Here is a 24853-nt window from a genome sequence, read left to right on the forward strand (position 1 = left end):
CAGGAGTGTAGGCTTGGGGTCACCCTGTCAAGATTTTATCCTCCCCTAGGAAGGAATGTAAGGAACAATAATGCTCGAAAGAAGTCTCTTCAGCCTAGGCCATAAATACCCACAAAAAATTGCTTCATGGTTGATATGGAATCAAGCTAGGCAAGCAAAATAAAATCCAGTGACAAATAAATGGATTATGAGCATGTGGTATGTATACCCAATGGAATGCTGTGCAGCTGCAAGGAATGATGAAATCATGAAATTTGCTTCAACCTGGATGGAACCGGAAGGTATCATTTTAAGTGAAATAAGAAAGAAGAGTGTTCCCGGAAGAGAACAGTGCAGAATCTCCTGCCCCCGCGCCTGGCTGTCCTTGCCGGGGCCCTTGGAGGGGAGCGGGTTGAGTTTTCCTCCCCGCCCCGACCAGGGCTCCGGCAGCTGAAGACCTCCAGAACCAGCCACCACCATGCTGAGACCACTCTCAGCACACATGAAGGTACCGGCAGAGGAACAAAGACACGCGGGTCCCGGGGCTGAGATCTCCAAGCCTACTCAGATCGGGGCTGAGCATCCTCCACCCAGATCCTCCAAATTCCAGTAGGCAGGGGTCACACCCACCAACTGGCCCCCTGGCGCTGTGTAATCCCATCAATGGCCAAGACTCAGAGACTATAAAACCCAGCTCACGGAAGCGTGCGGCCTCATTCACGGCTGCGCGACATCTTATCATCTCATTCCTACTTTGGACAAACTGGCAGGCTACCTAATGTAACCTGCCCACACGGCAGAGTCTGGCAAACTCCCCGTGGCATACCCAATATGCCAAATACCAGTAACAATGAAGAGTCTCATTCTCCTAACTCTGAAAAAGCCTTGAATATGGCACTTTTTATTAAAAAATCTCGGGGCTAGGATGAAGGAGATGTTACTGGGGCCTGCTCGAGGCAATCGACAAATAACAGGATGGTTGTGATGCTGTTGTGATGAAGAAAGAAGAACAAACACAGAATGATCACACTTATCTGTGCTCTATAGAATGACAGAATGCAATGTAACAAAGGAGGAATTCCTAGATCAACTTTGATACCAGAGTATAAGGAAGAGAAGGACAAAGAAGAAAAAAATTGATGGGAGAGTAATAAGATGAGGAAGGAAAGTAAGCAGGCCTGGTACATCAATATTATGGAGGGGGGCGAAGAGGGCGTGTAGAGATATATCTAAGCCACTGAGCCAAAAACTGAAAACATGAGATCCATACTACAACAACCGAACTAATGTGCCTGTCAAGGAGACAGGCCCGGAGATGGGGAAAAAGAAAAGAATTTGGGGACACTGGTGCGATAATATTATGTGCCTAAAACTCAGCTATTGAGACCAGAGAGATAGTACAGCAGATAGGTCCTTGCATACAGTTGACCCAGGGTTCGATCCCTGGCATCCCATATTGTCCACCCAAGCACTGTCAAGGTAAAGAACCAGGAGTAATTCCTGAGTAGAGCCAGGAGTGAGCCCTGAGTATTGCTTAGTGTGACAAAATAAATAAATAAATAAATAAAATAAACTCAAGCAAATCGATGAACAACGGGAGGACAGTGACAGTGACAATGCCAAAAACTTTGTAAATCAAAGATTCTTCCCACCACACACACACACACACACACACACACACACACACGCATGCATGCACGCACAAGGCAAGCTACCAAGAGTATCTCGCCCGCATGGCAGAGCCTGGCAAGCTCCCCGTGATGTATTCGATATGCCAAACACAGTAACAACAAAGTCTCCAATGGAGACATTACTGGGCCCGCTCAAGCAAATCTATTTTTAATATATTTTTCATTTACTTTTTTAATCTGTTTAATTAATTAAACTGATTAATAGCATAAAGGGTAGGGTGTTTGCCTTGCACACAGCCAACCTGGCCGACCCAGGTTCCATTCCTCTGCCCCTCTTAGAGAGCCTAGCAAGCTACCGAGAGTATCTCACCCTCACGGCAAAGCCAAGCAAGCTACCCATGATGTATTCGATATGCCAAACACAGTAACAAGTGTCACAAGGGAGACATTACTGGGCCCGCTCAAGCAAATCGATGAACAACAGGAGGATAGTGACAGTGACTTCTTTTAATCACTTAACTTCCCGTTAGTCGTCGATTTGCTCGAGCGGACGCCAGTAACGTCTCCATTTGTCCCTGTCACATGCTAGTGTAGCCCAATGGCATCTGTTCGCTCCAGGAACATGAAGGGCCTCAAACCGATCATTCATGATCTTGACGAAGAAGTCTGACCATCTGGAAGGTGGGCGGCCACGCGGTCTTTTGACATCCCGTGGAATCCAGTCGGTAACAGCTCTAGTCCAGTGGTCATCTTTAAATCTCATTACGTGACCAGCCCATCTGATTTTCGACACCTTGGCAAATGAGACAGCGTCCCTGATTCTTGATCGTCGAAGGATGTCAGAACTCCGGATTCTTTCTCTCATTTGAGTGAAACGTGATATTCCAAGCATAGCTCTTCTATTCTTCTTTGGGAGACCTGAATAGCGTTCTCATCTTGTTTGCGTAGGGCCCAGGCCTCTGAGGCATATGTCAATGCAGGAAGAACAGTAGAATCAAAGAGATGTGCCCGGAGCCAGAGGTTCTTTGTCCTCTTAGCTATTTCTTCAACGTTCTTGAAGGCGAGGCGTTCCAAGCCGCTCTCTTCCTCCTGCGCAGCTCGGGTGCCAGGTCATTTGTCATGTTGACTTCTTGACCTAGGTACACATAGCTGTTGCATACGGAGATGGTCGTTCCATTGAGAGCGAATGGGGTGTCAGGAACAAGGCTGTTTCTCATAAACATTGTCTTCGTAAGATTCATCTGTAGTCCTACCTTTCCACACTCACGGTCAAAGTCGGCCAGCATTTGTGCCACTTGCCTGATGTTTGGTGTTATTAAAACAATGTCATCAGCAAAGCGGAGGTGGTGTAGTTGCCGACCATCTATCTTCACTCCCATTCCTTCCCATTCCAGTCGTCGCATGATGTTCTAGAGGGTGGCACTGAAGCGTTTCGGTGAAATGGTATCACCCTGCTGAACCCCTCTCTTTACATCAACAATCACTTCTTAGTAGAATGGTGAGATCCGGGTAGTGAATCCGCAATACAGCTCACAGAGGATCCTGATGTATTGGGCTTGAATGCCCTGATTGGCTAGGGCTTCAATGACCGCTTCCGTCTCAACAGAATCAAAGGCCTTCTTTAAATCAATGAACGTTAAACAGAGCGGCATCTTGAACTCCCGAGAAACCTCAATGAGCTTGGTTATTGTGTGGATATGGTCGATGGTGCTGAATCCTTTGCGGAACCCGGCTTGCTCGCATGGTTGTCCTTCATCTAGTGTTCTGCCAATCCTATTTAGGATGACTCGAGTGAACAACTTGTAGGTGACAGACAATAGGCAGATCGGGCGATAGTTGCCAATGTCATGGATGTCTCCCTTCTTGAACAGTAGTACGGTCCTGCTGGTTTTTCATTGGGACGGAACCTTGCATTCAGACAGGTAGCGAGTGAAGAGCCGAGCCAGTGTATTGATGAGTAGTGACGGCAGGTTCTTCAGGTGTTCAGGTCTGACCTTGTCTGGGCCGGGTGCTGTTTGTTTCTTTACCGACAAAATGGCGTGTCGGATTTCGGAAGGGAGAACGTTGGGAACGACATATCCATCCTGTGGAATTTGGTATGTTGGCAAGTGGACATGGCTATCGAAGAGATTTGAGTAGAAGTCATGGATAATCTTCTCCATTGCCATTCTGGAGGATGTGATGGATCCATCAGGACGTCGGAGGGCAGTCATCTTGGTCGTATAGTTGGCGAAGGACAGGCAGGCGTTACGAATACTTTTTCCGGCTTCTGCCGCATCTACCAGCACTTCTGCTCTTCTCTCTTTGAGGTCTTCTTTGATCGCATCTCTGCACTGCTTTGCGAGCTCGGATGTTAGTTTGTGGTTGCCTGAGGCATGTGCCAAACCACGCTGGCGAATTAGCTCAAGAGTTTTCGAAGATAGGCGATTTTTTGTGGCTATCTCTCTCTTGGCATTCCTCGCACATTCATGGAGGTGCTGAACCAGTCGATCGTATTCCTCGTCAATGTTGTCAACAATGGCATCTTCCCATGTTGCCGCAATAGTACCAAAGAGTTCCCAGTTGGTGGTCATTTTGGGAGTTCTCTTTTTGAACTTTGCAGCCCTTTCTCCCCGCTCTGTGAAGTAGAATTTTGCACGAAGGAGACGGTGGTTCGATTCCGTTCGAAATTTTGGGACAACAGCGACATCAGTCAGGCAAAACCGTCGATTGAATATGATGTGGTCCATTTCGTTGTAGAATCGTCCACCGGGAGACTCCCATGTCCATCGTTTAGATTCTGCTTTCTGGAACTGTGAGTTACCATGAATGGTCTTGGTCGACATGATGAACTCAGACAGTCTCTCACCCTGTTCATTCCATTCTAGGCCATGGGTCCCGATATGAAGTTCTTCAGCTGATCTTCTCGGTCCTATCTTGGCATTAAAATCACCCACAATGATCTTGTAGAAGGTGTGGTCTTCTTTATAGAACTTCTCTAGCTCCATGTAGAACTTCTCGATTTCTCTTTCATCATAATGAGATGTTGGTGCGTAGACAACGAAGATAGAAACTGCCGGCAGTGAACCACATCTATTCAAATGTAAACGTCCGATTCGGGTTGTTAGGCATTCGAATGAATCAATGCTCTTGGCCAAGTTTGTGTTGACAAGGACACCGACGCCTCCGACACCTCTTTTATCGCATGTTCCGAGGAACAATTCTTCTCCAGTGTCGAAAACGACATGGTGAGATTTGTGCCTTCTTGTCTCGGTCAGACCAATGATGTCGTACTTGATCATTCACGCTTGTACCATCAGGTCCTCGATGGATGCATCTGATGCTAGCGTACGTGCATTGAAAGCGCAGACGATCATTTTTGTCTTCCTTCGTTGTGGCAGCCTAGGTCGGCCTTGAGATTTTGTCGGCCTCTCCTTTCTCATCTCTTTTAAATCAAGGTTCTTTAAAAAATTATTTTTAATTTTAAAATACTGCTATTTTATTCCATATTAAAAGAGCTGAGATTCAGATTAATTTCCTCACACATTCTGCTAAATTCCTCACACATTCTGGGTCATAGCATGAACACTACAGATGTCCTGTTTGGCATAGGGTCTGTACCAAGAGGCCAGGGAACTCTACACATAATCTCTATTCAGAAGAACTCTGGGACGATAAAAATAAAAGAAAGATATATATGATGAATAGAAATTTCCTCAAAGAAGACATAGATATGGCCAATAGATATATTTTAAACCCTGCATAACATCACTTAATCACTTCCCGTTAGTCGTCGAGTTGCTCGAGTGGGCGCCAGTAACGTCTCCATTTGTCCCTGTCGCGTGCTACTGTAGCCCAATGGCATCTGTTCGCTCTGGGAACATGAAGAGCCTCAAACCGATCGTTCATGATCTTGATGAAGAAGTCTGACCATCTGGTAGGTGGGTGGCCACGCGGTCTTTTGACATCCCGTGGAATCCAGTCAGTAACAGCTCTAGTCCAGTGGTCATCTTTAAATCTCATTACGTGACCAGCCCATCTGATTTTTGACACCTTGGCAAATGAGACAGCGTCCCTGATTCTTGATCGTCAATGGAGGTCGGAACTCCGGGTTCTTTCTCTCATTTGAGTGAAACGTGATATTCCAAGCATAGCTCTTTCAATTCTTCTTTGGGAGACCTGAATAGCGTTCTCATCCTGTTTGCGTAGGGCCCAGGTCTCTGAGGCATATGTAAATGCAGGAAGAACAGTGGAATCAAAGAGATGTGCCCAGAGCCAGAGGTTCTTTGTCCTCTTAGCTATTTCTTCAACGTTCTTGAAGGCGAAGGCGTTCCAAGCCGCTCTCTTCCTCCTGCGCAGCTCGGGTGCCAGGTCATTTGTCATGTTGACTTCTCGACCTAGGTACACATAGCTGTTGCATTCGGAGATGGTCATTCTGTTGAGAGCGAATGGGACATCAGGAACGAGGTTGTTTCTCATAAACATTGTCTTCGTAAGATTCAGCTGTAGTCCTACCTTTCCACACTCACGGTCAAAGTCGGCCAGCATTTGTGCCACTTGGCTGATGTTTGGTGTTATTAAAACAATGTCATCAGCAAAGCGGAGGTGGTGTAGTTGCCGACCATCTATCTTCACTCCCATTCCTTCCCATTCCAGTCATCGCATGATGTTCTCAAGGGTGGCACTGAAGAGTTTTGGTGAAATGGTATCATCCTGTCAAACCCCTCTCTTGACATCAATGATTACTTCTTTGTAGAATGGTGAGATCCTGGTAGTGAATCCGCAATACAGCTCACGGAGGATCTTGATGTATTGGGCTTGAATGACCTGATTGGCTAGGGCTTCAATGACCGCTTCCGTCTCAACAGAATCAAAGGCCTTCTTTAAATCAATGAACGTTAGACAGAGTGGCATTTTGAACTCCCGAGAAATCTCAACGAACTTGGTTATCGTGTGGATATGGTCAATGGTGCTGAATCCTTTGCGGAACCCGGCTTGCTCGCATGGTTGTCCTTCATCTAGTGTTCTGCCAATCCTATTTAGGATGACTCGAGTGAACAACTTGTAGATGACAGACAATAGGCAGATCGGGCGATAGTTGCCAATGTCATGGATGTCTCCCTTCTTGAACAGTAGTACGGTCCTGCTGGTTTTCCATTGGGACGGAACCTTGCATTCAGACAGGTAGCGAGTGAAGAGCCGAGCCAGTGTATTGATGAGTAGTGACGGCAGGTTCTTCAGGTGTTCAGGTCTGACCTTGTCTGGGCCGGGTGCTGTTTGTTTCTTTACCGACAAAATGGCGTGTCGGATTTCGGAAGGGAGAATGTTGGGAACGACATATCCATCCTGTGGAATTTGGTATGTTGGCAAGTGGACATGGCTATCGAAGAGATTTGAGTAGAAGTTATGGATAATCTTCTCCATTGCTGTTCTGGAGGATGTGATAGATCCATCAGGACGTCGGAGGGCAGTCATCTTGGTCTTGTAGTTGGCAAAGGACAGGTGGGCGTTACGAATACTTTTCCCGGCTTCTGCCGCATCTACCAGCACTTCTGCTCTTCTCTTTTTGAGGTCTTCCTTGATCGCATCTCTGCACTGTTTTGTGAGCTCGGATGTTAGCTTGCGGTTGCCTGAGGCATGTGCCAAACCACGCTGGCGAATAAGCTCAAGAGTTTTCAAAGACAGGCGTTTTTTTTTGGTTATCTCTCTCTTGGCGTTCCTCGCACATTCATGGAGGTGCTGTACCAGTCGATCGTATTCCTCATCAATGTTGTCAACAATGGCATCTTCCCATGTTGCCGCAATAGTGCCAAAGAGCTCCCAATTGGTGGTCATTCTGGGAGTTCTCTTTTTAAACTTTGCAGCCCTTTCTCCCCACTCTGTGAAGTAGAATTTTGTACGAAGGAGATGGTGGTCTAATCCCGTTTAGAATTTTGGGACAACAGCGACATCGATCAGGCAAAACCGTCGATTGAATATGTTGTGGTCTATTTCGTTGTGGAATCGTCCACCAGAAGACTCCCATGTCCAACGTTTAGATTTGGCCTTCTGGAACTGTGAGTTACCATGAATGGTCTTGGTCGACATGATGAACTCAGACAGTCTCTCACCCTGTTCGTTCCATTCTAGGCCATGGGTCCCGATGTGAAGTTCTTCAGCTGATCTTCTCAGTCCTATCTTGGCATTAAAATCACCCACAATGATCTTATAGAAGGTGTGGTCTTCTTTATAGAACTTCTCCAGCTCCATGTAGAACTTCTCGATTTCTCTTTCATCATAATGAGATGTTGGTGCGTAGACAACGAAGATAGAAACTGCCGGCAGTGAACCACATCTATTCAAATGTAAACGTCTGATTCGGGTTGTTAGGCATTCGAATGAATCAATGCTCATGGCCAAGTTTGTGCTGACAAGGACACCAACGTCTCCGACACCTCTTTTATCGCATGTTCCGAGGAACAATTCTTCTCCAGTGTCGAAAACGACATGGTGAGATTTGTGCCTTCTTGTCTCGGTCAGACCAATGATGTCGTACTTGATCATTCACGCTTGTACCATCAGGTCCTCGATGGATGCATCTGATGCTAGCATACGTGCATTGAAAGTACAGACGATCATTTTTGTCTTCCTTCGTTGGGGCAGCCTAGTTCGGCCTTGAGATTTTATCGGCCTCTCCTTTCTCATCCTTCTCAGTGCTGCCATGTTAGTGAAGCCTTCGGGTCAGGTGAATGAGACCAATTGTAGTTACTGGTTTTGGCATATCGAATACACAACGGATAGCTTGCCAGGCTCTTCCATGCGGGCGGAATACTCTCGGTAGCTTGCCAGTCTTTCCGAGAGGGATAGAGGCTTTTGGGGCGACCTCTAATCACCCTCGTAGGTTTTACCATATTTGAACCCTATCGAATATGGTACGACAATTCCGGAAGATGGGTATTTAGTGTCTTATGATGTGTCACACGGCCGCTTTGCGGCTGCGCAAGTCAGGAAAGCGTCCTTGAATGTGGCGGTGGCTGGGTAGTGGAGGCAGTGTCCGTAGTGTCTGCCAGTGGGGTATTTATCTGGTCCCGGTAGGGATAGAGTGGGTCTTCTGTGCGCAATCCGATCCCTGGGTGTTTGGTGGAAGCAGACAGGGCAGGATAAGGTGGGGCTCCTGATTAGACTCCCTTTGTCACCTGTGGTTGGTTGGAGCAAGCAGAGAATCTCTGTCCCTGGGTCTGCCGAGCCTGGAGTCCAAGGTCTCAGAGAGTTCCGCTTATCTTGTTCTGTGGGTCTTCAGTCGCCGCCACACTCCAGGACACTTTCCGGACCCGCGTGGCAGCTCTGGCTGAGACTCACGCACGACTGAAGACCCCAGCTCCTTGGTGCTCTGGAAGCCTCTGACAGCCTTGACCAGGCAGCCTCCACCGGACCCCTCCTCATGGCCAGCAGAGCCCAGGGGCCACTGTGCCGTGGGAACATCTGACCACCTCTCCCCTCCCTGGATGGTTTGTGGGCCCAGTTCCCCAGCTCAGTTGTGACTCCTCCTCCTCCTCCTCCTCCTCCTCCTCCTCCTCCTCCTCCTCCTCCTCCTCTTCCTCCTCCTCCTACTGCATAACATATCATCAGAAAAATGCAAAACAACAGAGAGAGTGCACCGCACACCTGTGATATGGGAAACAGACACACAAAAGAAAAAAATACAACCCATGCTGATATGAATGCCTGAGGAATGGAGAACCTCACCCTTTGCTGATGAGAATATCAATGAGAATACCTTTTTGGAAAACAATATGGACACTTCTCAAAAAGCTAAGAATTGAGCTCTGATATGAAACTAGCAATTCCACTTCTTGTCATCTATCCCAAACAACAATGAGATATTATTGTGATATCACAACATCACTCACTACGTGTGCCAGTGAGACTGACACACATAAAAAGGAACAAAAAGGACCAGTGTTGGCATAAATGTGGGGGAAAGGGATTCCTCACTCACTGCTGGTGGGAATATTAACTAATTCAGCCTTTGTGGAAAACAATATGAACAATTCTTAAAAAAAAAAAAAAAAGGAGTTGATCTTCCATATAATCCAGTAATCCCACCTCTTGGCATCTACCCCAAGAGTCTAAAACCTTTATTCAGAAAAGATATGTGCACTTTTATGCTTATTACAACACTATGCATAATAGCTGCAATCTGGAAACAGTCCAACTGCCAAAAATAGATGACATGGATAAAGAAACTATGGTTACATGTTCACAATGAAAGCTATTCAGCTGTAAGAAAAGATGAAATCATGCAATTTGCTGCTATGATGATAGATCTGGAGAGTCATGTACAATGAAGTCATAGTAAGCCAGAAAGAGAGGGAGAGACACAGAATTATCTCTCTCATGTGTGGGATATAAAAACACATATGAGGAGAGGAACAACAAATGACCAAAGGCAAAAGAAAATGAGAACTGGCCTTCAGTAGGACACTCACCAAGGTGGCGTTGAGGAAGAGGTAGGACTAAGTGAAGGGAAGTCACAGAGCTGAGCCCATGGTGAAGGGAAGAGAACACTGGTGGAAGGTGTGGTGCTGGAATGTTTGATGAAGGAAGCCTTGCCATTAACAGTATTATAAACCACAAAAGCCAAAAGAATATTTTTAAATAAAATTAAATAATTTTTTTACTTTTGGGGTCACACCCAGCGATGCTCAGGGGTTACTCCTGGCTCTGCACTCAGGAATTACACCTGATGGTGCTCGGGAGATCATATGAGATGCTGGGGATCAAACCCAGGTTGGCCTTATGCAAGGCAAGCAACCTCCCCATTGTACTATCGCTCTGGTCCCTAAAATAAAATATTTTTAAAGGCAACCATCGCAACAGAAAAGAGTATAACAATCCCTTTTTAATAAATCTAACTGATAATTTCACGCCTGCATCATTTCAGGGTAACTTTTCAGAATACCTCTTTTTACAGTCAAGTGTGCTGGTTTGGGTAACAGATTATCCGGTCACTGCTCCTGTTCATGCCCAGTCTTCTGCCTGCAATGTATACTCAGTTCTTTCGGGCTCCAAATCCAATCCTTGGTCCCTTCACAACAAATTTCTCATCCATTCACTCCAATGCTGTCATCCCCTGGTCACAAGTTCCTTTACTTCCTCTGAAACTCACGAGCCCATGCCACAAAACCTCCCCTCAGAGTTGTTGTTCTGCATTCTGAATAGCTGTCATTTGCAATCCACCCCCAACACCTTTTCAAAGCTCTCCCTCCATTTTTGGCCACGCTTTTCTAGAAACCCGCTGTCCCACTATAGAAATTCCAAGTTGGCCTTCCCCGTTTCCTGGCAGCAAAAGTGGGAGGTCGTGCCACGGGTTCCAAGTGAGCCTGGAATACAGAGCAGAACAAAGTGGAGACGCGGCAGTAGGGAGAGCCCCTCCAGCCAGTGAGGTGGTGGTTGAGAGACAGGTGGACAGTCCAATGGGTCGGTGAGGAGGATGTGCTCTAGAGTCTACAGGAAGCCCCATGGCAGGCTTGAGGATTAATCCAATCCCTGATTTAGGGCGTCCAGAGATCTAACTATCCTCTACTGTGAAGCCATGCTCCTGGAACTGACTTTAAGTCAAACAAAAAAAAAAATATATAAAAAGAAAGTCATCCACTCACATCGTTTCATTCAACTTTAGCTAGGATTTTTATTTTTATTTTTATTTTGGATAGGGGGGTCAGGGTTACAATGAGTTGAATGAAACAGCTTCACCAAGAACCTGCTACAGATCCATTTTTTGCCATCCTTTAGCTTCAGGGATTCTGTGAAATGCAACCCCATTCATGGATGCTCGGTCTAGTCAAAAAGCTAGCTGCTGATTTTCCTGCAGCGCACTGGAGCCTCTGAGAACTTTTATATTCCACAGGACACCGGACCTGCTACCGAGAGTATCTCGCCTGCACAGCAAAGCCTGGCAAGCTCCCCATGATGTATTCGATATGCCAAACACAGTAACAACAAAGTCTCACAATGGAGACGTTACTGGGCCCACTCGAGAAAATCGATGAGCAATGGGTGACAGTGACAGTGACTTCACCTGCATAGTCGATCTTTGTTAAGTTTTGCAGGGTGGACAGTGGAGAAACACATTCAGGGAATCGAAGCCAGGCTCCTTCTTAGGCCCCTGGAAAAGGAGTGAAAGCAACTGTCGGATCCTCACTACCCACCAGATGCCTGTCAATTGCCAAAGAAGCAAGAAAGCTTTGGGCTGGTTGCCTCGGTCCTTTCTTCCAATCTTCCCAACATTGCTGCCAAACAGGGTGCTTTATTGTCCCTAGAAACACAGTGAGTGGCTGTCATCCTGAGAATTTACCCAGCCTGCCTGCAGAGTGGACTAATTTCAGGACACAATGAGTGGTTTACTTGACTTCTTAAATTTTATTCTTAATTTTTTTTAATTTTTAATTTATTTTTTAATTGAATCACAGTGAGATACACAGTTATAAAGTTGTTCATGATTTAGTTTCAGTAACGGTCCCTTCACCAGTGTACATTTCACACTACAAATGTCCCCAGCTTCCCTCCTGCCCGGCCCCCTCTTCCCTTCTGCCCGCCGCCCCCCCCCCCCCCCATCTCTATGACAGGCACTTTTCTTCTTCTTCTCTTTCTTTCTCTCTCTCTCTTCTTGGGCCTTATGGTTTGCAATACAGTTACTGAAAGATTATCAGGTATATTTCTTAAAAGTAAGGAGCTTATTTGTTGTTTCCTTCCTGAATTTGGCGTATTATGCAAAATTCATACCTAAAGGTCCTGATCATTTTAATCCAGTCCAAGGAAGAAATGTAGTTATGCATTCCATGTAAAACCTGGAGCTCTCCAATTTTAGAAACAATTCTTGGAGATTTTGTGAATGATTGATGAGAGGAAAGTCATAATTAATGCTTTCTCCTGCAACATGATTTATTTCCTGACCCATTTCAACTTAGCAACATGTATCAGAACCTTTCACTTAAAAAACCTTCATCCATGGATTTTTCTTCAAGAATACACAAGAAGTGCAAGTAAGGGAGCACACTTGCCTTGCACACAGCTGACTCGGGTTCAGTGCCCATCACCTCATATGGTCTCCTGAGCACCATCAGGGTGATCCCTGAGCACAGAGCCAGGATAATTAATCCCTGAACACAGCTGTGTGCGGTCTAAAAAAAAAGGTAAAGGTAAAGGCCCTCCCGTTGATCGTCGATTTGCTCGAGCGGGCCCAGTAACATCTCCATTGGAGACTTTGTTGTTACTGTGTCTGGCATATCCAATACTCTCCGTAGCTTGCCGGGCTCTCCGAGAGGGGCGGAGGAATCGAACTCGGGTCGGCCATGTTGGCCGCGTGTAAGGCAAACGCCCTACCGCTGTGCTATCGCTCCAGCCCTAAAGGCCTAAAGCCCTAAAGGCCTAAAGCCCTAAAGCCCTAAAGGCTGGAGCGATAGCACAGCGGGTAGGGCGTTCGCCTTACAAGCGGCCAACATGGCCGACCCGAGTTCGATTCCTCCGCCCCTCTCGGAGAGCCCGGCAAGCTACCGAGAGTATTGGATATGCCAGACACAGTAACAACAAAGTCTCCAATGGAGACGTTACTGGGCCCGCTCGAGCAAATCGACGATCAACGGGAGGGCCTAAAAAAAAAATTAACGCAAATAATAGACATGGATCAGGGTCATATACCTTGTGTGCTTAAGGCCCCAAGTTTGATTCCCTGTACTGGATGCTCCCCACATGACTGAGAGTAGCCCTTGTGGACTTTCATAGCACTACATCACCAAATTCTAGCATTGAATTACCTGACCAGGTTAGCTGAGTATCACTGAAAATGGTCCCCAGGCTCCCTGGGCACTGTTTTAGAGACCCCCACCCAGAAAAAAGTACAAATAAAGATATATGTGTGAAGACATCCACTGAAATATTTTTTCTTTAAATCAAATTGTATTGATTTGAAGCAGAGTGATAGTACAGGGGGTAGAGCATTTGCCTTGCATGCGGCCGACCCATTGGGGCCCCAGCATCCCATATGGTCCTCTGAGCACTGCCAGGATTGATTCCAGAGTGAAGAGCCAGGAGTAACCCCTGAGCATCGCCAGGTGTGACCCAAAAAGAAAAAAATTGTATTGATTTGCCATTGGCTTGCATGCCTATGAATGAGCTCCTCTGGGGGTGACAAGTATAATTCCTATGAATTGTACTCCTGGGGTACAATCACATTCCTCTCTATCTGTGGGCAGCTCTCTCCATGGTGCCATCAAATCAATCCCCTCTGTTCATTCCTCCTACATCCCCCACCCCTTTCCCTCTGGTAACAAATATATTTTTCACAGTCTAGGAATTATTTTCTGTTGCATTTTGCCAGTTTATTTGCTTCGGTTAATCATAACTTCCACGCCTATTTTGCTTCACCTAATCAATTCAAATCCCATCTATGTTGTCACAAAAGGAAAATTTTCATCCTTTTTAATAGCAGAGAAGTGTTGGGTATCTACACAACTTCCTCATCCTGAAAACTTCAATGGGCACTTGAGGTTGATTCCATGAAACATTATGTCCAGTATGACTCTGTGAAAGCATTCAATGATAGAGAAATTCTCACAAATAATGCTAACTTAATGAGGGGAAAAAGTCAAAATGGAATCACAGGGACCAGAGAGATAGTACAGGGGTGAATGCACTTGCTTTGTACACAGCCAACCTTGGTTCAATACCTAGCACTGCAAATGATTCCCCCACGCACCACCAAGAGTAATCCCTGAGTGCAGAGTGAAGAGTGCAGAGCCCAGAGAAAGCTCTGAGTGTGTGTTGGGGCGGGGGGGGGGGGGGGGAGTGGAACCCTCATAGAAAGAGCAAGGGAGAAATATACCAAAATATTAAACCGTGTGTGTCCCCAAGGGATAGTATTACAGCTGTTTCTATTTTGTTTTCTATATTTGTCCATGCCATGTCAATGTCCAATATACCCCTTTATTGAAAATAAGTCTTTTTCATCTGAGAACCTGCTATTATCTTTAAATACAATAAATCCTAGGATCTATCAATCTAGAGAAGAATCTTGCCTTGGGGCTGAAGCAATAGTACAGCCATAGGGTGTTTGCCTTACATGCGGCCAACCCAGGTTCCATCTCTGGCATCCCTTTGGTTCCCCCAAGCACCACCAGGAGTAATTACTGAGTAGAGAGCCCGAAGTAATACCTGAGTATCATGGGGCGTGGCCCCAAAATACAAGCAAACAAAAAAAAGAATCTTGCCTTATACAAGTAAAATAAGCCCATTCACTTATCCAGATATAAAGCCATGAACTATAATTGCAATCAGTTGGGTTCTGTAGTTTTACCAAACCTCAGAGCACTCCAGAGCCGAAACCTCCATCTGAGTCTGCCCTTTGGTTATTCAATGAACAGCTTGAGTCAGTACAGTGTGCCAGGCTTCAAGCCACACTGCCACCCAGATTCATCTCATGGGACCGTTACCACCACTCTAGACAGAGCCTCATAATGGGCACCAGCCTGAGTCTTCTAGAACGAGGAGTTCTGGGCACACCTCTCTGAGAACCAGTGTTCATTTTTCTCCCTTGGCAACAGGCCCTGTTCCCTGGCCAGCTCACAAAAGTCTGATTTCATTCCTCCCCAGAGCTACTGCCATTGGCAGGGTGGGAATTTGCTTTTCTGAGCTTCTGGGTCACTTGTTCTTCATCCAACAAACACTGATGGGAATCTCCTGAGAGCCAGACCTGTTCTGGCTCGTGTTACAAACGGCACTGTCAAGACCCGGGCCTGCAGGATTCTCCAGGTTTAGTGTGTGGACAAAAGCACCTACCCAGGCCACCATCAGTTCCCAGCATTCCCACAGAAAAGACTTGGTCCAATCTATGATAAATACCTTTTTTGAAAGATCTGCCTCTGCTTTGGGAACTGCAGCAGGTTGGACCAAAGGTGGCCTGATCAAGATGACTTGGCATGTTTTTGCCTGAGATGGGTTTCTCCTCTGTGGCCTTGGCCTTAGCTGCTGCTGAATTTTTCTGTGCTCTCTGCCTTGTGCTGTCAGACTGGGTGGGAAGACTTGGATCCAAAGTGGCTGCAGGTAAGTCCTCACTTGAGTACGACACACAGATCCCATCATATGGAGAGGAGAAGAAAGATGTTTCTAGAATGTCCTTCATATAAAACAGGCCAGTGTAGAAAGGCCCTTCATGGTGGCTGAGTAAGGGAGATTTTGTGAATAACAACTCTTGAATGTGAAGTTATGTCAGAATGGTCAAACAGTAAACATCATCATTGTAGCCATGATATCTTCTGGCCCCATTTCTGTAGTCTCTGAGGAAAGACAGCACTTAAAGATCTTAGGGGTCAGAGCAGAGCGGTAGTACAGTAAGTCAAGGACTCATCTTGCTTGCTGCTGACGTAGGATGAATCCCCGGCATCCCCTGTGGTTCTCCTGGGCACCATCAGGAGTAATTCCTGAGTGCAGAGTAATGCATACCCAAGCATTGCTGGGTATGGCCTCCCCCTAAAAAAAAAAGAAAGAAAGAGAGAAAGAAAGAAAGAAAGAAAGAAAGAAAGAAAGAAAGAAAGAAAGAAAGAAAGAAAGAAGCTATTTGCAGGTGAACAAATTCAGAGTTGAAATCCTGAAGTTTAAAAAAAAAGGGCAAAAGGGATTTCAGACTCATTGAACCCCAGTGACACGCAATCAGACTGATGACAGACATTATTATAGTTTATCTTTCTGTTCTTTGAAGGGTACGACGATTAGAAAGAGGCGATCTGAAGGTACAAAGAATAACTAGCAGGTCCCTAAAACATCCTGAGCAGAACATTCTTAGGCGTGCAGGTGGCTTTTCAATTGACCACTTATTTCCCACCCATCACCAACCACCCCAACACCACCACCACCCCCCCCCGCCGCCCTCACAGGGGCAAAAGGAGGCGCGTCCCTGCCTCCACTGAAGAGCACCTTGGCCCGACAGTCAGTTGTGGGAGCGGGTCCGCTGGGGGAGCCCATTTTCGCAGAGGTGGGAAAATTTGTGTGGGTGCCGCGCGTCGGTGCTTTACGGTCCCTCGGTCTTCCGTCCGTGCGCAGGCGCGGAGCCGTTGCCCGCGGCGCCTGCTCGAGCCCAGCGGTTTGCAGCACCGCCGGGTCGCCCAGGGGCTGCGGGGTGCGGGCTGGGACCCCTGCGCGGAGGCTCGGCCCAGCCTCAAGCCCCGCTGTCCACCAGCCGCGGCGTCCTCCGTAAGTCGAAGGCCCCGCGGGAACCGAAAACACGCCAGGGGTGCAGGGGGTTGGAAACCAGCGGGTGCCGATGCCCACCACCCTGCGAGCCGGGGGCACCTGCTCGCCCCCCTCCCGGGGATCGGGTGGCACGCTGGGCTTCTCCGGGGAAACTGAGGCCTGGTGACGGGCCCCCTGAGGAGGGGGCGCGGGCTCTGGATTCCTGGGTCCTCCTCCCACTCCCCAGCACCACCCCCAAGTCGGGCCGCCGTCCCAGGCGCTGGGTGGGGGGCGAGGGCGTCGTGGAAGCTGGTGCAAAGCCCTGGCCGAGCCGGGCCCCGGGAATCCGGTCCAGGCTGCAGCCCCCGCGGGCGGCCGTGTCGCTGACCTGGTCCCCTGCGCCCCAGCCGCGAGCCCCCCGCCTGCCATGGCCCTGGCGTCGCCCTGCCTGCCCCGTGCCGGCAGTCCCCTGGTCATCGTGGTGCACGGCGGCGGGGCCAGCAACATCTCCAAGGACCGCCGCGAGCGGGTGTGCCAGGGCGTGGTGAGAGCCGCCACCACTGGCTACTGCATCCTCAAGAACGGCGGGAGCGCCGTGGACGCTGTGGAAGGGGCCGTGGTGGTCCTGGAGAACGACCCCGAGTTCAACGCAGGTGAATGCGCCGTCGGGCAGCCAGGGAATGAGCCCCCGTGTCAGGCCCACCTGCCCGTGTCCCCTTCCCCCACCCCAAATAAAACATCAATAAGACCTTTCCCAAGCGTCCCCAGGGGGGTCATCGGCTTTGGAGTAAATCTAAGCCCCCAGAGAGAAGACTTAACAGGTGAGCGGTGTGCCCTGGGTTCGATCCCCAGCACTCCAGGGACCCCTGAACACTGCAGGGAGTGACCCCCGGAGTACTGAGTTAGCAGTAAGCTAACTTACTTGAGCTTTGCGGGAGTGTGGCCTTAAAAGAGAAAAGATAAGAATTTGGGGGGGTGCTGGAGAGATAGCCGGAGAACATATATATATATATAAATATATATATATATATAAATATATATATATATATATATATAAAATTTGGGCCAGAGAGATAGAACAGAGATTTAGGTGCTTGTCTTGCCTCACCTGTGAACATTTCAACCCAAAACAGGTCAAAACAAGGCCAAGGGGTGACCTTTAGTCACAGAGCCAGGAGTTGCCCCTGAGCACCCATAATTTGGCGCAACTTTCACCCCGCCCCTCAAAAAAAGAAAAGAAAATACAGTTCTTAAAGAGATTTATTACATCTTTTCATTTTCCCTTATTGTCCAAGATGCTGTAAGAATTCTTAAATCCATCCCGTTCCCCTCTTTAACCTGCTTTCGAGGATTCATTTACCAAGAAGGTGGTTTTTTCTTAGAAATTCCATCTAATTTGGTTTTGGTTTTTGTTTTGTTTTGTTGGTGGATGTGGAATAAAATCACATGCCATAAACTATACCTATTGTCGGTTTTGAAAAATGTCTACACACCTGTGTGACCAAACTGCAACCAAGATTTAAGACATTTCTATCACCGGGAAAGATTTCTCCTTGATTTCTCCTGGCGGTTACCCCCTGCTCTGCGGGTAACTGAGTTCCACTGGTCTGGGGCTACGCAAACTCTGCATGCCATTGCGTTTTCCAAGCTTTCACGCGGATAGGTGGTGAATTCTTCTGTGTTGGGTTTCTTTTACTCGGTGTCGATTGTGTGCCAGGCAGCGGGTTAAGAAATTTGTGTGTTTGACTCCTTTCAGCTCTGTGAGTTAGGTACAATTATGCTTGTTTCTTAGATTAGAAGGTGATTTGCTGGAAGACACTCATTTTCTCTTCTCTGACTTGGCTATAAACTCTTCTTGGAACTCGGCCGCTACCCACATTGTCAGGGAGACTGTTTGTTTGTTTGTTTGTTTGTTTGTTTGAGGAACTCTTCACTGATTCATCTCGGATTGTTTTTGCCTCTTATTTGCACTCTTTGATTCTTGGGCAATAGGTCGGCCTTGTCATACCATGAGACATAAGCTGCTCCCATTTGTTGTAGAATTTTCTAGAAGCGAACCAACTTTTACCAGCAGGGGGAGCAGCTGCTCTTTGAACGGGGGTCTCATTAAACTGTATGCCGGTTTGTGGTCAGGGCCCTCTTAACCCCCCCCCCCCCCCCCCCCCCGGGACCTTTTTTTTTTTTTTAGGAGAATGTCCCCTGGTCCCCCACAATATACACCCACAGAAACTTTGTCATCTGTGTGGACTATTGGAGTGCACCGTCAGCCGCGATCTGCTCTGCTCTCTACCCTGGGCTTTGCTTTCTGATATTTTTCCTTCTAATATGCCTGATGTCAGGGTCTGGAGCAGTAGTACAGGGGTTAGGGTGCTTGCCTTGCACGCAGCCAACATGGCCAACCCGGGTTTGATTCCCAGCATCCCATATGGTCCCCCGAGCACCGCTAGGAGTAATTCCTGAGTGCATGAGCCAGGAGTAAACCCTGAGCATCGCCGGGTATGACCCAAAAAGCAAAAAAAAAAAGGAAGTCAAAACTTTGGGAGAGAAAAGGTGGAACTTAAAAATACTATTCTAGAGGCTGGAGCAATAGCACAGGGGTTAGGGCGTTTGCCTTGCACACGACTGACCCGGGTTCAATCCCTGGCATCTCATATGGTCCTGAGTGCAGAGCCAGGAGTAACCTCTGTGCATTGCCTAGTGTGACCCATATATATATATATATATATATATATATATATATATATATATTTCAGCCACCTTTTCCTGTTTTCCAGTTGCCTTCCCCCCTGAGGTCAGTATAAGCAAAACAGTATCCCTCCAGTAGCCACTATACTAATCCCTTAGAATAACTATTTGAGATCTTCTTATTTTTAAAAAAAAATCAACAAAACCTGACTTCTGGGGCCAAAGAGACAGAATAGGGGTAAGGCACAGCTGGCCCGGGACTGATCCCAACACCACATCAGTCACCCAAGTATCTCCGGGAGTGATCCCTGAACACAGAGCCAGGAGTCCTGAGCAGAGCCAGATGTGGTGACCCCCAAAACCTGAAGGAAAAAAATATTTAAAATTGACTCCAGGGAGTCACTGAAAAAAAGTCAACACTCAGCCGTTCTGGCAGCTGAGTGTCAGAACAATGCCTGTGTCTACATTTATTTCACATCACATTATGGATTTCGCCTTACAGTAAAGTTTGGTTCATATTTTATTCCTTTACCATCTAGTGACAGTGTTCAATTTGAGGCCATTACAATGATAACCAGCTGTTTTAAATATCTGCATACAAGTTTCTGTGTGAACAGTTTGTCTTTTAGGGTAAATGCTTAGCTGCAGGGTTGCTGGTCAGGTGACAAATGTCTGTATAGCTAGTTTATTTTTATTTTTTTTACCTTCTTTTTTTATTTTTATTAGTGAAACACCTTGAGGTACAGTTGTAGACTTACAAATTTTTGTGCTTGGATTTCAGTTATACAATGATCAAGTACCCATCCCTCCACCAGTGCCCATTTTCCACCACCACGGGTCCCAGTATCCCTCCCACCCCCCATCCCCCCATCCCACCCTGCCTCTGTGGCAGGGCATTCCCTTTTGTTCTCTCTCTCCTTTTGGGTGCTGTGGTTTGCAAAAGAGGCATTGAGTGGCAATCATGTTTGGTCTATAGTCTACTTTCAGCATGCTTCTCCCATCCTGGGAAGATCCTCCCAACACCCTTTACTTGGTGCTCCCTCTCTATCTGAGCTCCCTTTTCCCCTTATATAGCTAGTTTATTAAGTAGTTTATTCAATCCAACACTATTAAAAAGTAGAACTCTAAGAATTGAATACTAGTCCTTAAAAATCTGGCTTAGGGGCTAGAGTGATACTAGAGCATGTAGGACGCTTTCCCTGCCTGTGGCCTACCTGGGTTCAATCCCCAGCACCTCATATGGTCTTCCAGCACCACCAGGAGTGATTCCTGAGTGCAAAGCCAGGAGTAAGCCCTGAGCATCACCAGACCTAAAAAGCAATAAATAAATATGTAAATAAATAAAATCTGACTTCAATAGACAACCAAGTAACAATCCTTTGCTTTTGAGCAGTAGTTACATGGCACTTTATTCTCTCGATTTATTTTAAGGTTCAGTGAGTCTTCAGAGAGAGATACCAGGAAGTTTACTAACATGATGTTCTCTTCTAATGTAATATCTAATGGCCAATGTCTGTGACAGAGTCTTGGAAATGTTTTCTATTTGTTTTGAAGATTCCTAGGAGATTGTAAAATATAACCAGGTTTGAAATCCATTCACTTAATGCCATACAATATTTATAGGTTTTCCATGGAGTAAAATTCCCCTTTTTAGTGCATAGTTCAATGAATGTGGCAAACATTAGTGATCTAGCAGCCACTACCATAATCAAAATGTAAAACTATTCTAATCCTCAAAATTTTTCCTATACCCCTTTGGGTTCACACTTTTATTCCTACCCCTTGGCAACAAATCACGTCCTTTTGGTTTTGCTTTCCAGAGGATGGAACTTGGAACATGCAAAATGTAACCTTTGATCTCTTATGAATCAAAGAGATCGTTTGGGGGATAAAGGTGCTTACCTTGTATACCAGTGGCCCTGGTTTGATCCCTGGCATCATATATGGCCCTCCAACCACTGCTAGGGGTGATCCCTAAAGTAAGCCCTGAGCACCATCAGGCGTGGCCCAGAAACATAGATTCTAGATTCTTTTTTAAAATTTTTTATATCTTTTATTTTCATAAAGTAGTTCACAATAGTGTGTTGCAGATAATATTCTAACACCAACCCACCACCAAGCACCTTCCCACCATATAAGAAGGAAATGTGTGAAGGTTGTTGTATTTCATTCTGGGGCCATTTAAGCCCATATATAAGACAATACAAGCAAGTATGTTAAAAACAAACAAATGTATGCTACTTTTGGTACATTAAGTGGGTTAGAGTATAAGAGGTTGTGAAGCCACATTTGCTGCTGCACACTCCAGGAAATTCTGTGTTGCTCACTTCCAGGAGTTTTAATTTATAGTCTCTAGATCTTGGCCGTTGATGAGATTACATGGCGCCGGGGACAGTTTGTGGGTGTGACTGCCAAAATACTGGAAAACTGAGGAGCTGTGGGGAGGAGGCCCAGTTCGGATCTGAGTGTGCTTGGAGATCTCAGTCACAGGTCCCACATCCCTGGGCTTTTCCTCCAGTTCCCACTTGGGTGAGACTCGTCTGGTGCACGTGTGGAGGGTGACCTTGAGCATGGCATCAGTTGGGTTCTGGAGGTTTTCAGCTGCTGAGATTCTGTTTGGGGTGGGAGGGGAAACTCAACCCTCCCCCCTCGAGGTGCCCCAGTGAAGACAGCCTGGCATGGGGTCAGGACATTCTGCAGATTCTAAATTCTTAACAAAATGCACTGGCCTTATTCACACAAGTCCCTCTTTTTATTGTTGAGTTGTATACATTGTATGTATCAATAACATTTTATCCCTTTGCCAGCTAGTGACAATGTTTAGTTTGAGGCCATTACAATGATAACCAGCTGCTGTAAAAATCTGCACACAAGTTTCTGTGTGAACAGTTTTTCTTTCAGGGTAAATACTTAGCTGCGGGGTTGCTGGTCATGTGACAAGTGTCTGTTTAGCTTTATTCAAAGCTGCCAAACTGTTTCCAAAGTAACTCTTATTTTCCAGTCTCACAAACCATGTGTGAAGATTCTGGATACTATTCATCTCCTCCAGCAGCTGGTAGTGTCAGTATTTTTTTTTTCCTTTTTCTTTTTCTTTTTTTTTTTCTTTTTGGCAGAAAAAAAAACGTTTTGAGACTTACTTAGATGTGAGGGGAAAGATAGAGAGGATGTACATGTTCAAGAAATAACTTGGCCTCACCAGAGTGGGAAAAGCTAGTTAAACTGAGATAACAAGTGAGATTTGTGTTTGGGGGAGAACATGGACTTGAAGAGAAAGGAATTGTCAGTATTGTTTTTTTCTAACTTGATCTAAACACAGTGGTTTACAAAGTTGTTCGTAATACAGTTGTTCCAGGCATTCAGTGTTCCAACAACAATCCCACCGCCAGTGTGACCCTCCCTTCGCCATTGTCCCCAGCTTCCCACCCCTCCCCGCTCGCCCCCAGATCTGTCCCCTTAGCAGGCATAAAATATTTTCTGTTGCTTGTTACAACAAAATGGCAAATGGAATTACTAAAACATAGCTCAATACGAGAAAGTTTGCAAAAAAATTTATATCACACAATGGGGTTATTAAAGTCTTTGAGGATTTACTGTGCTGTGTGTTGCTAGCTGAGCCTTTGGTGTAAGTGTTTTTGTTTCGTTAAGCTTCTGTGCTCCTTTCCCATCTAATTTGCTGTGTTCCTCTTGGGCTTTTTTTTTGTGGAGTTTGGCAGATCTGTAGAACTGGGATGATTCATGACATACCCTCAGCTCTGGGGGCCCCAGATTTTCAGTCCAGAGACCAATGTACCTGGGGGTTTTATTGACTTGGCGTCTCTGCAGAGATTAGTCATGAAGTTGGGCTGATTATATGCCAGAGACTGTGGGGTCTAGAGTGTGACTCGGGGCTCTGGCAGGGCAGGGGCTTGGCCCACCATCTCCCAAAAGCACCCCAGTTTTCTTTTTTTTAATTTTTATTAGTGAAACACCATGAGGTACAGTTGTAGACCTACAAATTTTTGTGCATGGGTTTCAGTTATACAATGATCAAGTACCCATCCCTCCACCAGTGCCCATTTTCTACCACCACTGATCCCAGTATCCCTCCCACCCCCCGTCCCCCAATCCCACCCTGCCTCTGTGGCGGGGCATTCCCTTTTGTTCTCTCTCTCCTTTTGGAGCACCCCAGTTTTCAGCTCAGAGACCATGTACCAAGCTCATTTCATCAGCTTGGTGTCTCTATCACGATTCGTATTTTTTTAATATAAGCCATTCTAAGAGGTCTGTAGTAAAATCTCATTTGTAGGTCACGATCACAATCACGATCATCCTGTTGTTCGTCAATTGCCTCGAGCAGACCCCAGTAACGTCTCCTTCGTCCTAGCCCTGAGATTTTAAAAAGGGTTAGGAGAATGAGACCCATCATTGTTACTGGTATTTGGCATATTGGGTAGGCCACGGGGAGTTTGCCAGACTCTGCCGCATAGGCAGGCTAAACTCAGTAGCCTGCCAGGTTGTCAAAGCAAGAATGAGACAATAAGATGTCGTACGGCATCTTATTATCTCATTATCCATTTGTAGGTCTTTCATGGGAAATAAAGCTTAACATCTTTCAGTCTTATTTTTGTCAGTTTCTCTACTGGGTTTGTTTTTCTTCTATATAGTTTTAGTTCTCTATACCATCTCCATCTAGTTCCTTATCAGAAACATGATTTGTAGATATTTTCTCCATATCTGGCTGTGTTTCTCTTAACAGTTTCTAACAGAAAAAAAGAAGTTCTTTACTTTATAGAAGTTAAATTTATCAATTTTTCTACTGATTCGTGCTTTTGGTATCATTTTTCTTAAGAAATGTTTGCCAAAAAAAAATTTTTTAAATAGAGAATATACTTTGTGAGAGGCCTGACTTCAATCCCTGACACTACACAGGGGGGAAAAAAAAAGGAAATATATGCCTAACCCAGAGTCACAGAATTTTTCTCTTGTGTTATCTATAAAAGTTTCTAGTTTTCTTAACTCTGCACTTAGAAATAAGTCCCGGCAGTTCTCTAACTATATGGGATATCAGGAATCCAACCTGGGTCAACTGTATGCAAGGCAAATGCCCTACCCCACTGTAAAATTGCTCTGGCCCCCTACAATACATTTTAATAAGTTTTTTTTAATGTGCCGTGAGAAATGTGTGGAGGCTCCATTTTGCATGCTTGTTCAAGCCTTTGTTATCACAGAGGTCATCTTTCCTTCTTTGGATTGTCCTTCCACCTTTGTCAGAAATAACTGACTCTTGGGCTAGAGCAATGGGACAAAGGATAGGTCATTTTCCTTGCACATGGCTGACCTGGATTCAATGCTCAACATCCATATGGTCTCCTGAGCCTGCCAGAAGTGGCCCCTGA

The 24853-nt window shown here is 46.2% G+C and overlaps 1 protein-coding gene across 1 annotated transcript in view; it reads left to right on the forward strand.

The window, feature by feature from the left end:
- Positions 1-16609: 16609 nt before the first annotated feature.
- The window catches only part of LOC130039866 (isoaspartyl peptidase/L-asparaginase-like), a 29491-nt gene continuing 21247 nt past the window's right edge, over positions 16610-24853 (forward strand). Inside the window, exons 1-2 of the mRNA XM_056131810.1 lie at positions 16610-16814; positions 17201-17446. Of these exons, the coding sequence (XP_055987785.1) occupies positions 17221-17446 (226 nt within the window). The 5' untranslated portion in view covers positions 16610-16814; positions 17201-17220. The remainder of the gene's footprint in view (positions 16815-17200; positions 17447-24853) is intronic.

Source organism: Sorex fumeus, unplaced genomic scaffold, assembly GCF_029834395.1.
Source record: "Sorex fumeus unplaced genomic scaffold, SorFum_2.1 ptg000093l, whole genome shotgun sequence".
Taxonomy (NCBI): domain Eukaryota; kingdom Metazoa; phylum Chordata; class Mammalia; order Eulipotyphla; family Soricidae; genus Sorex; species Sorex fumeus.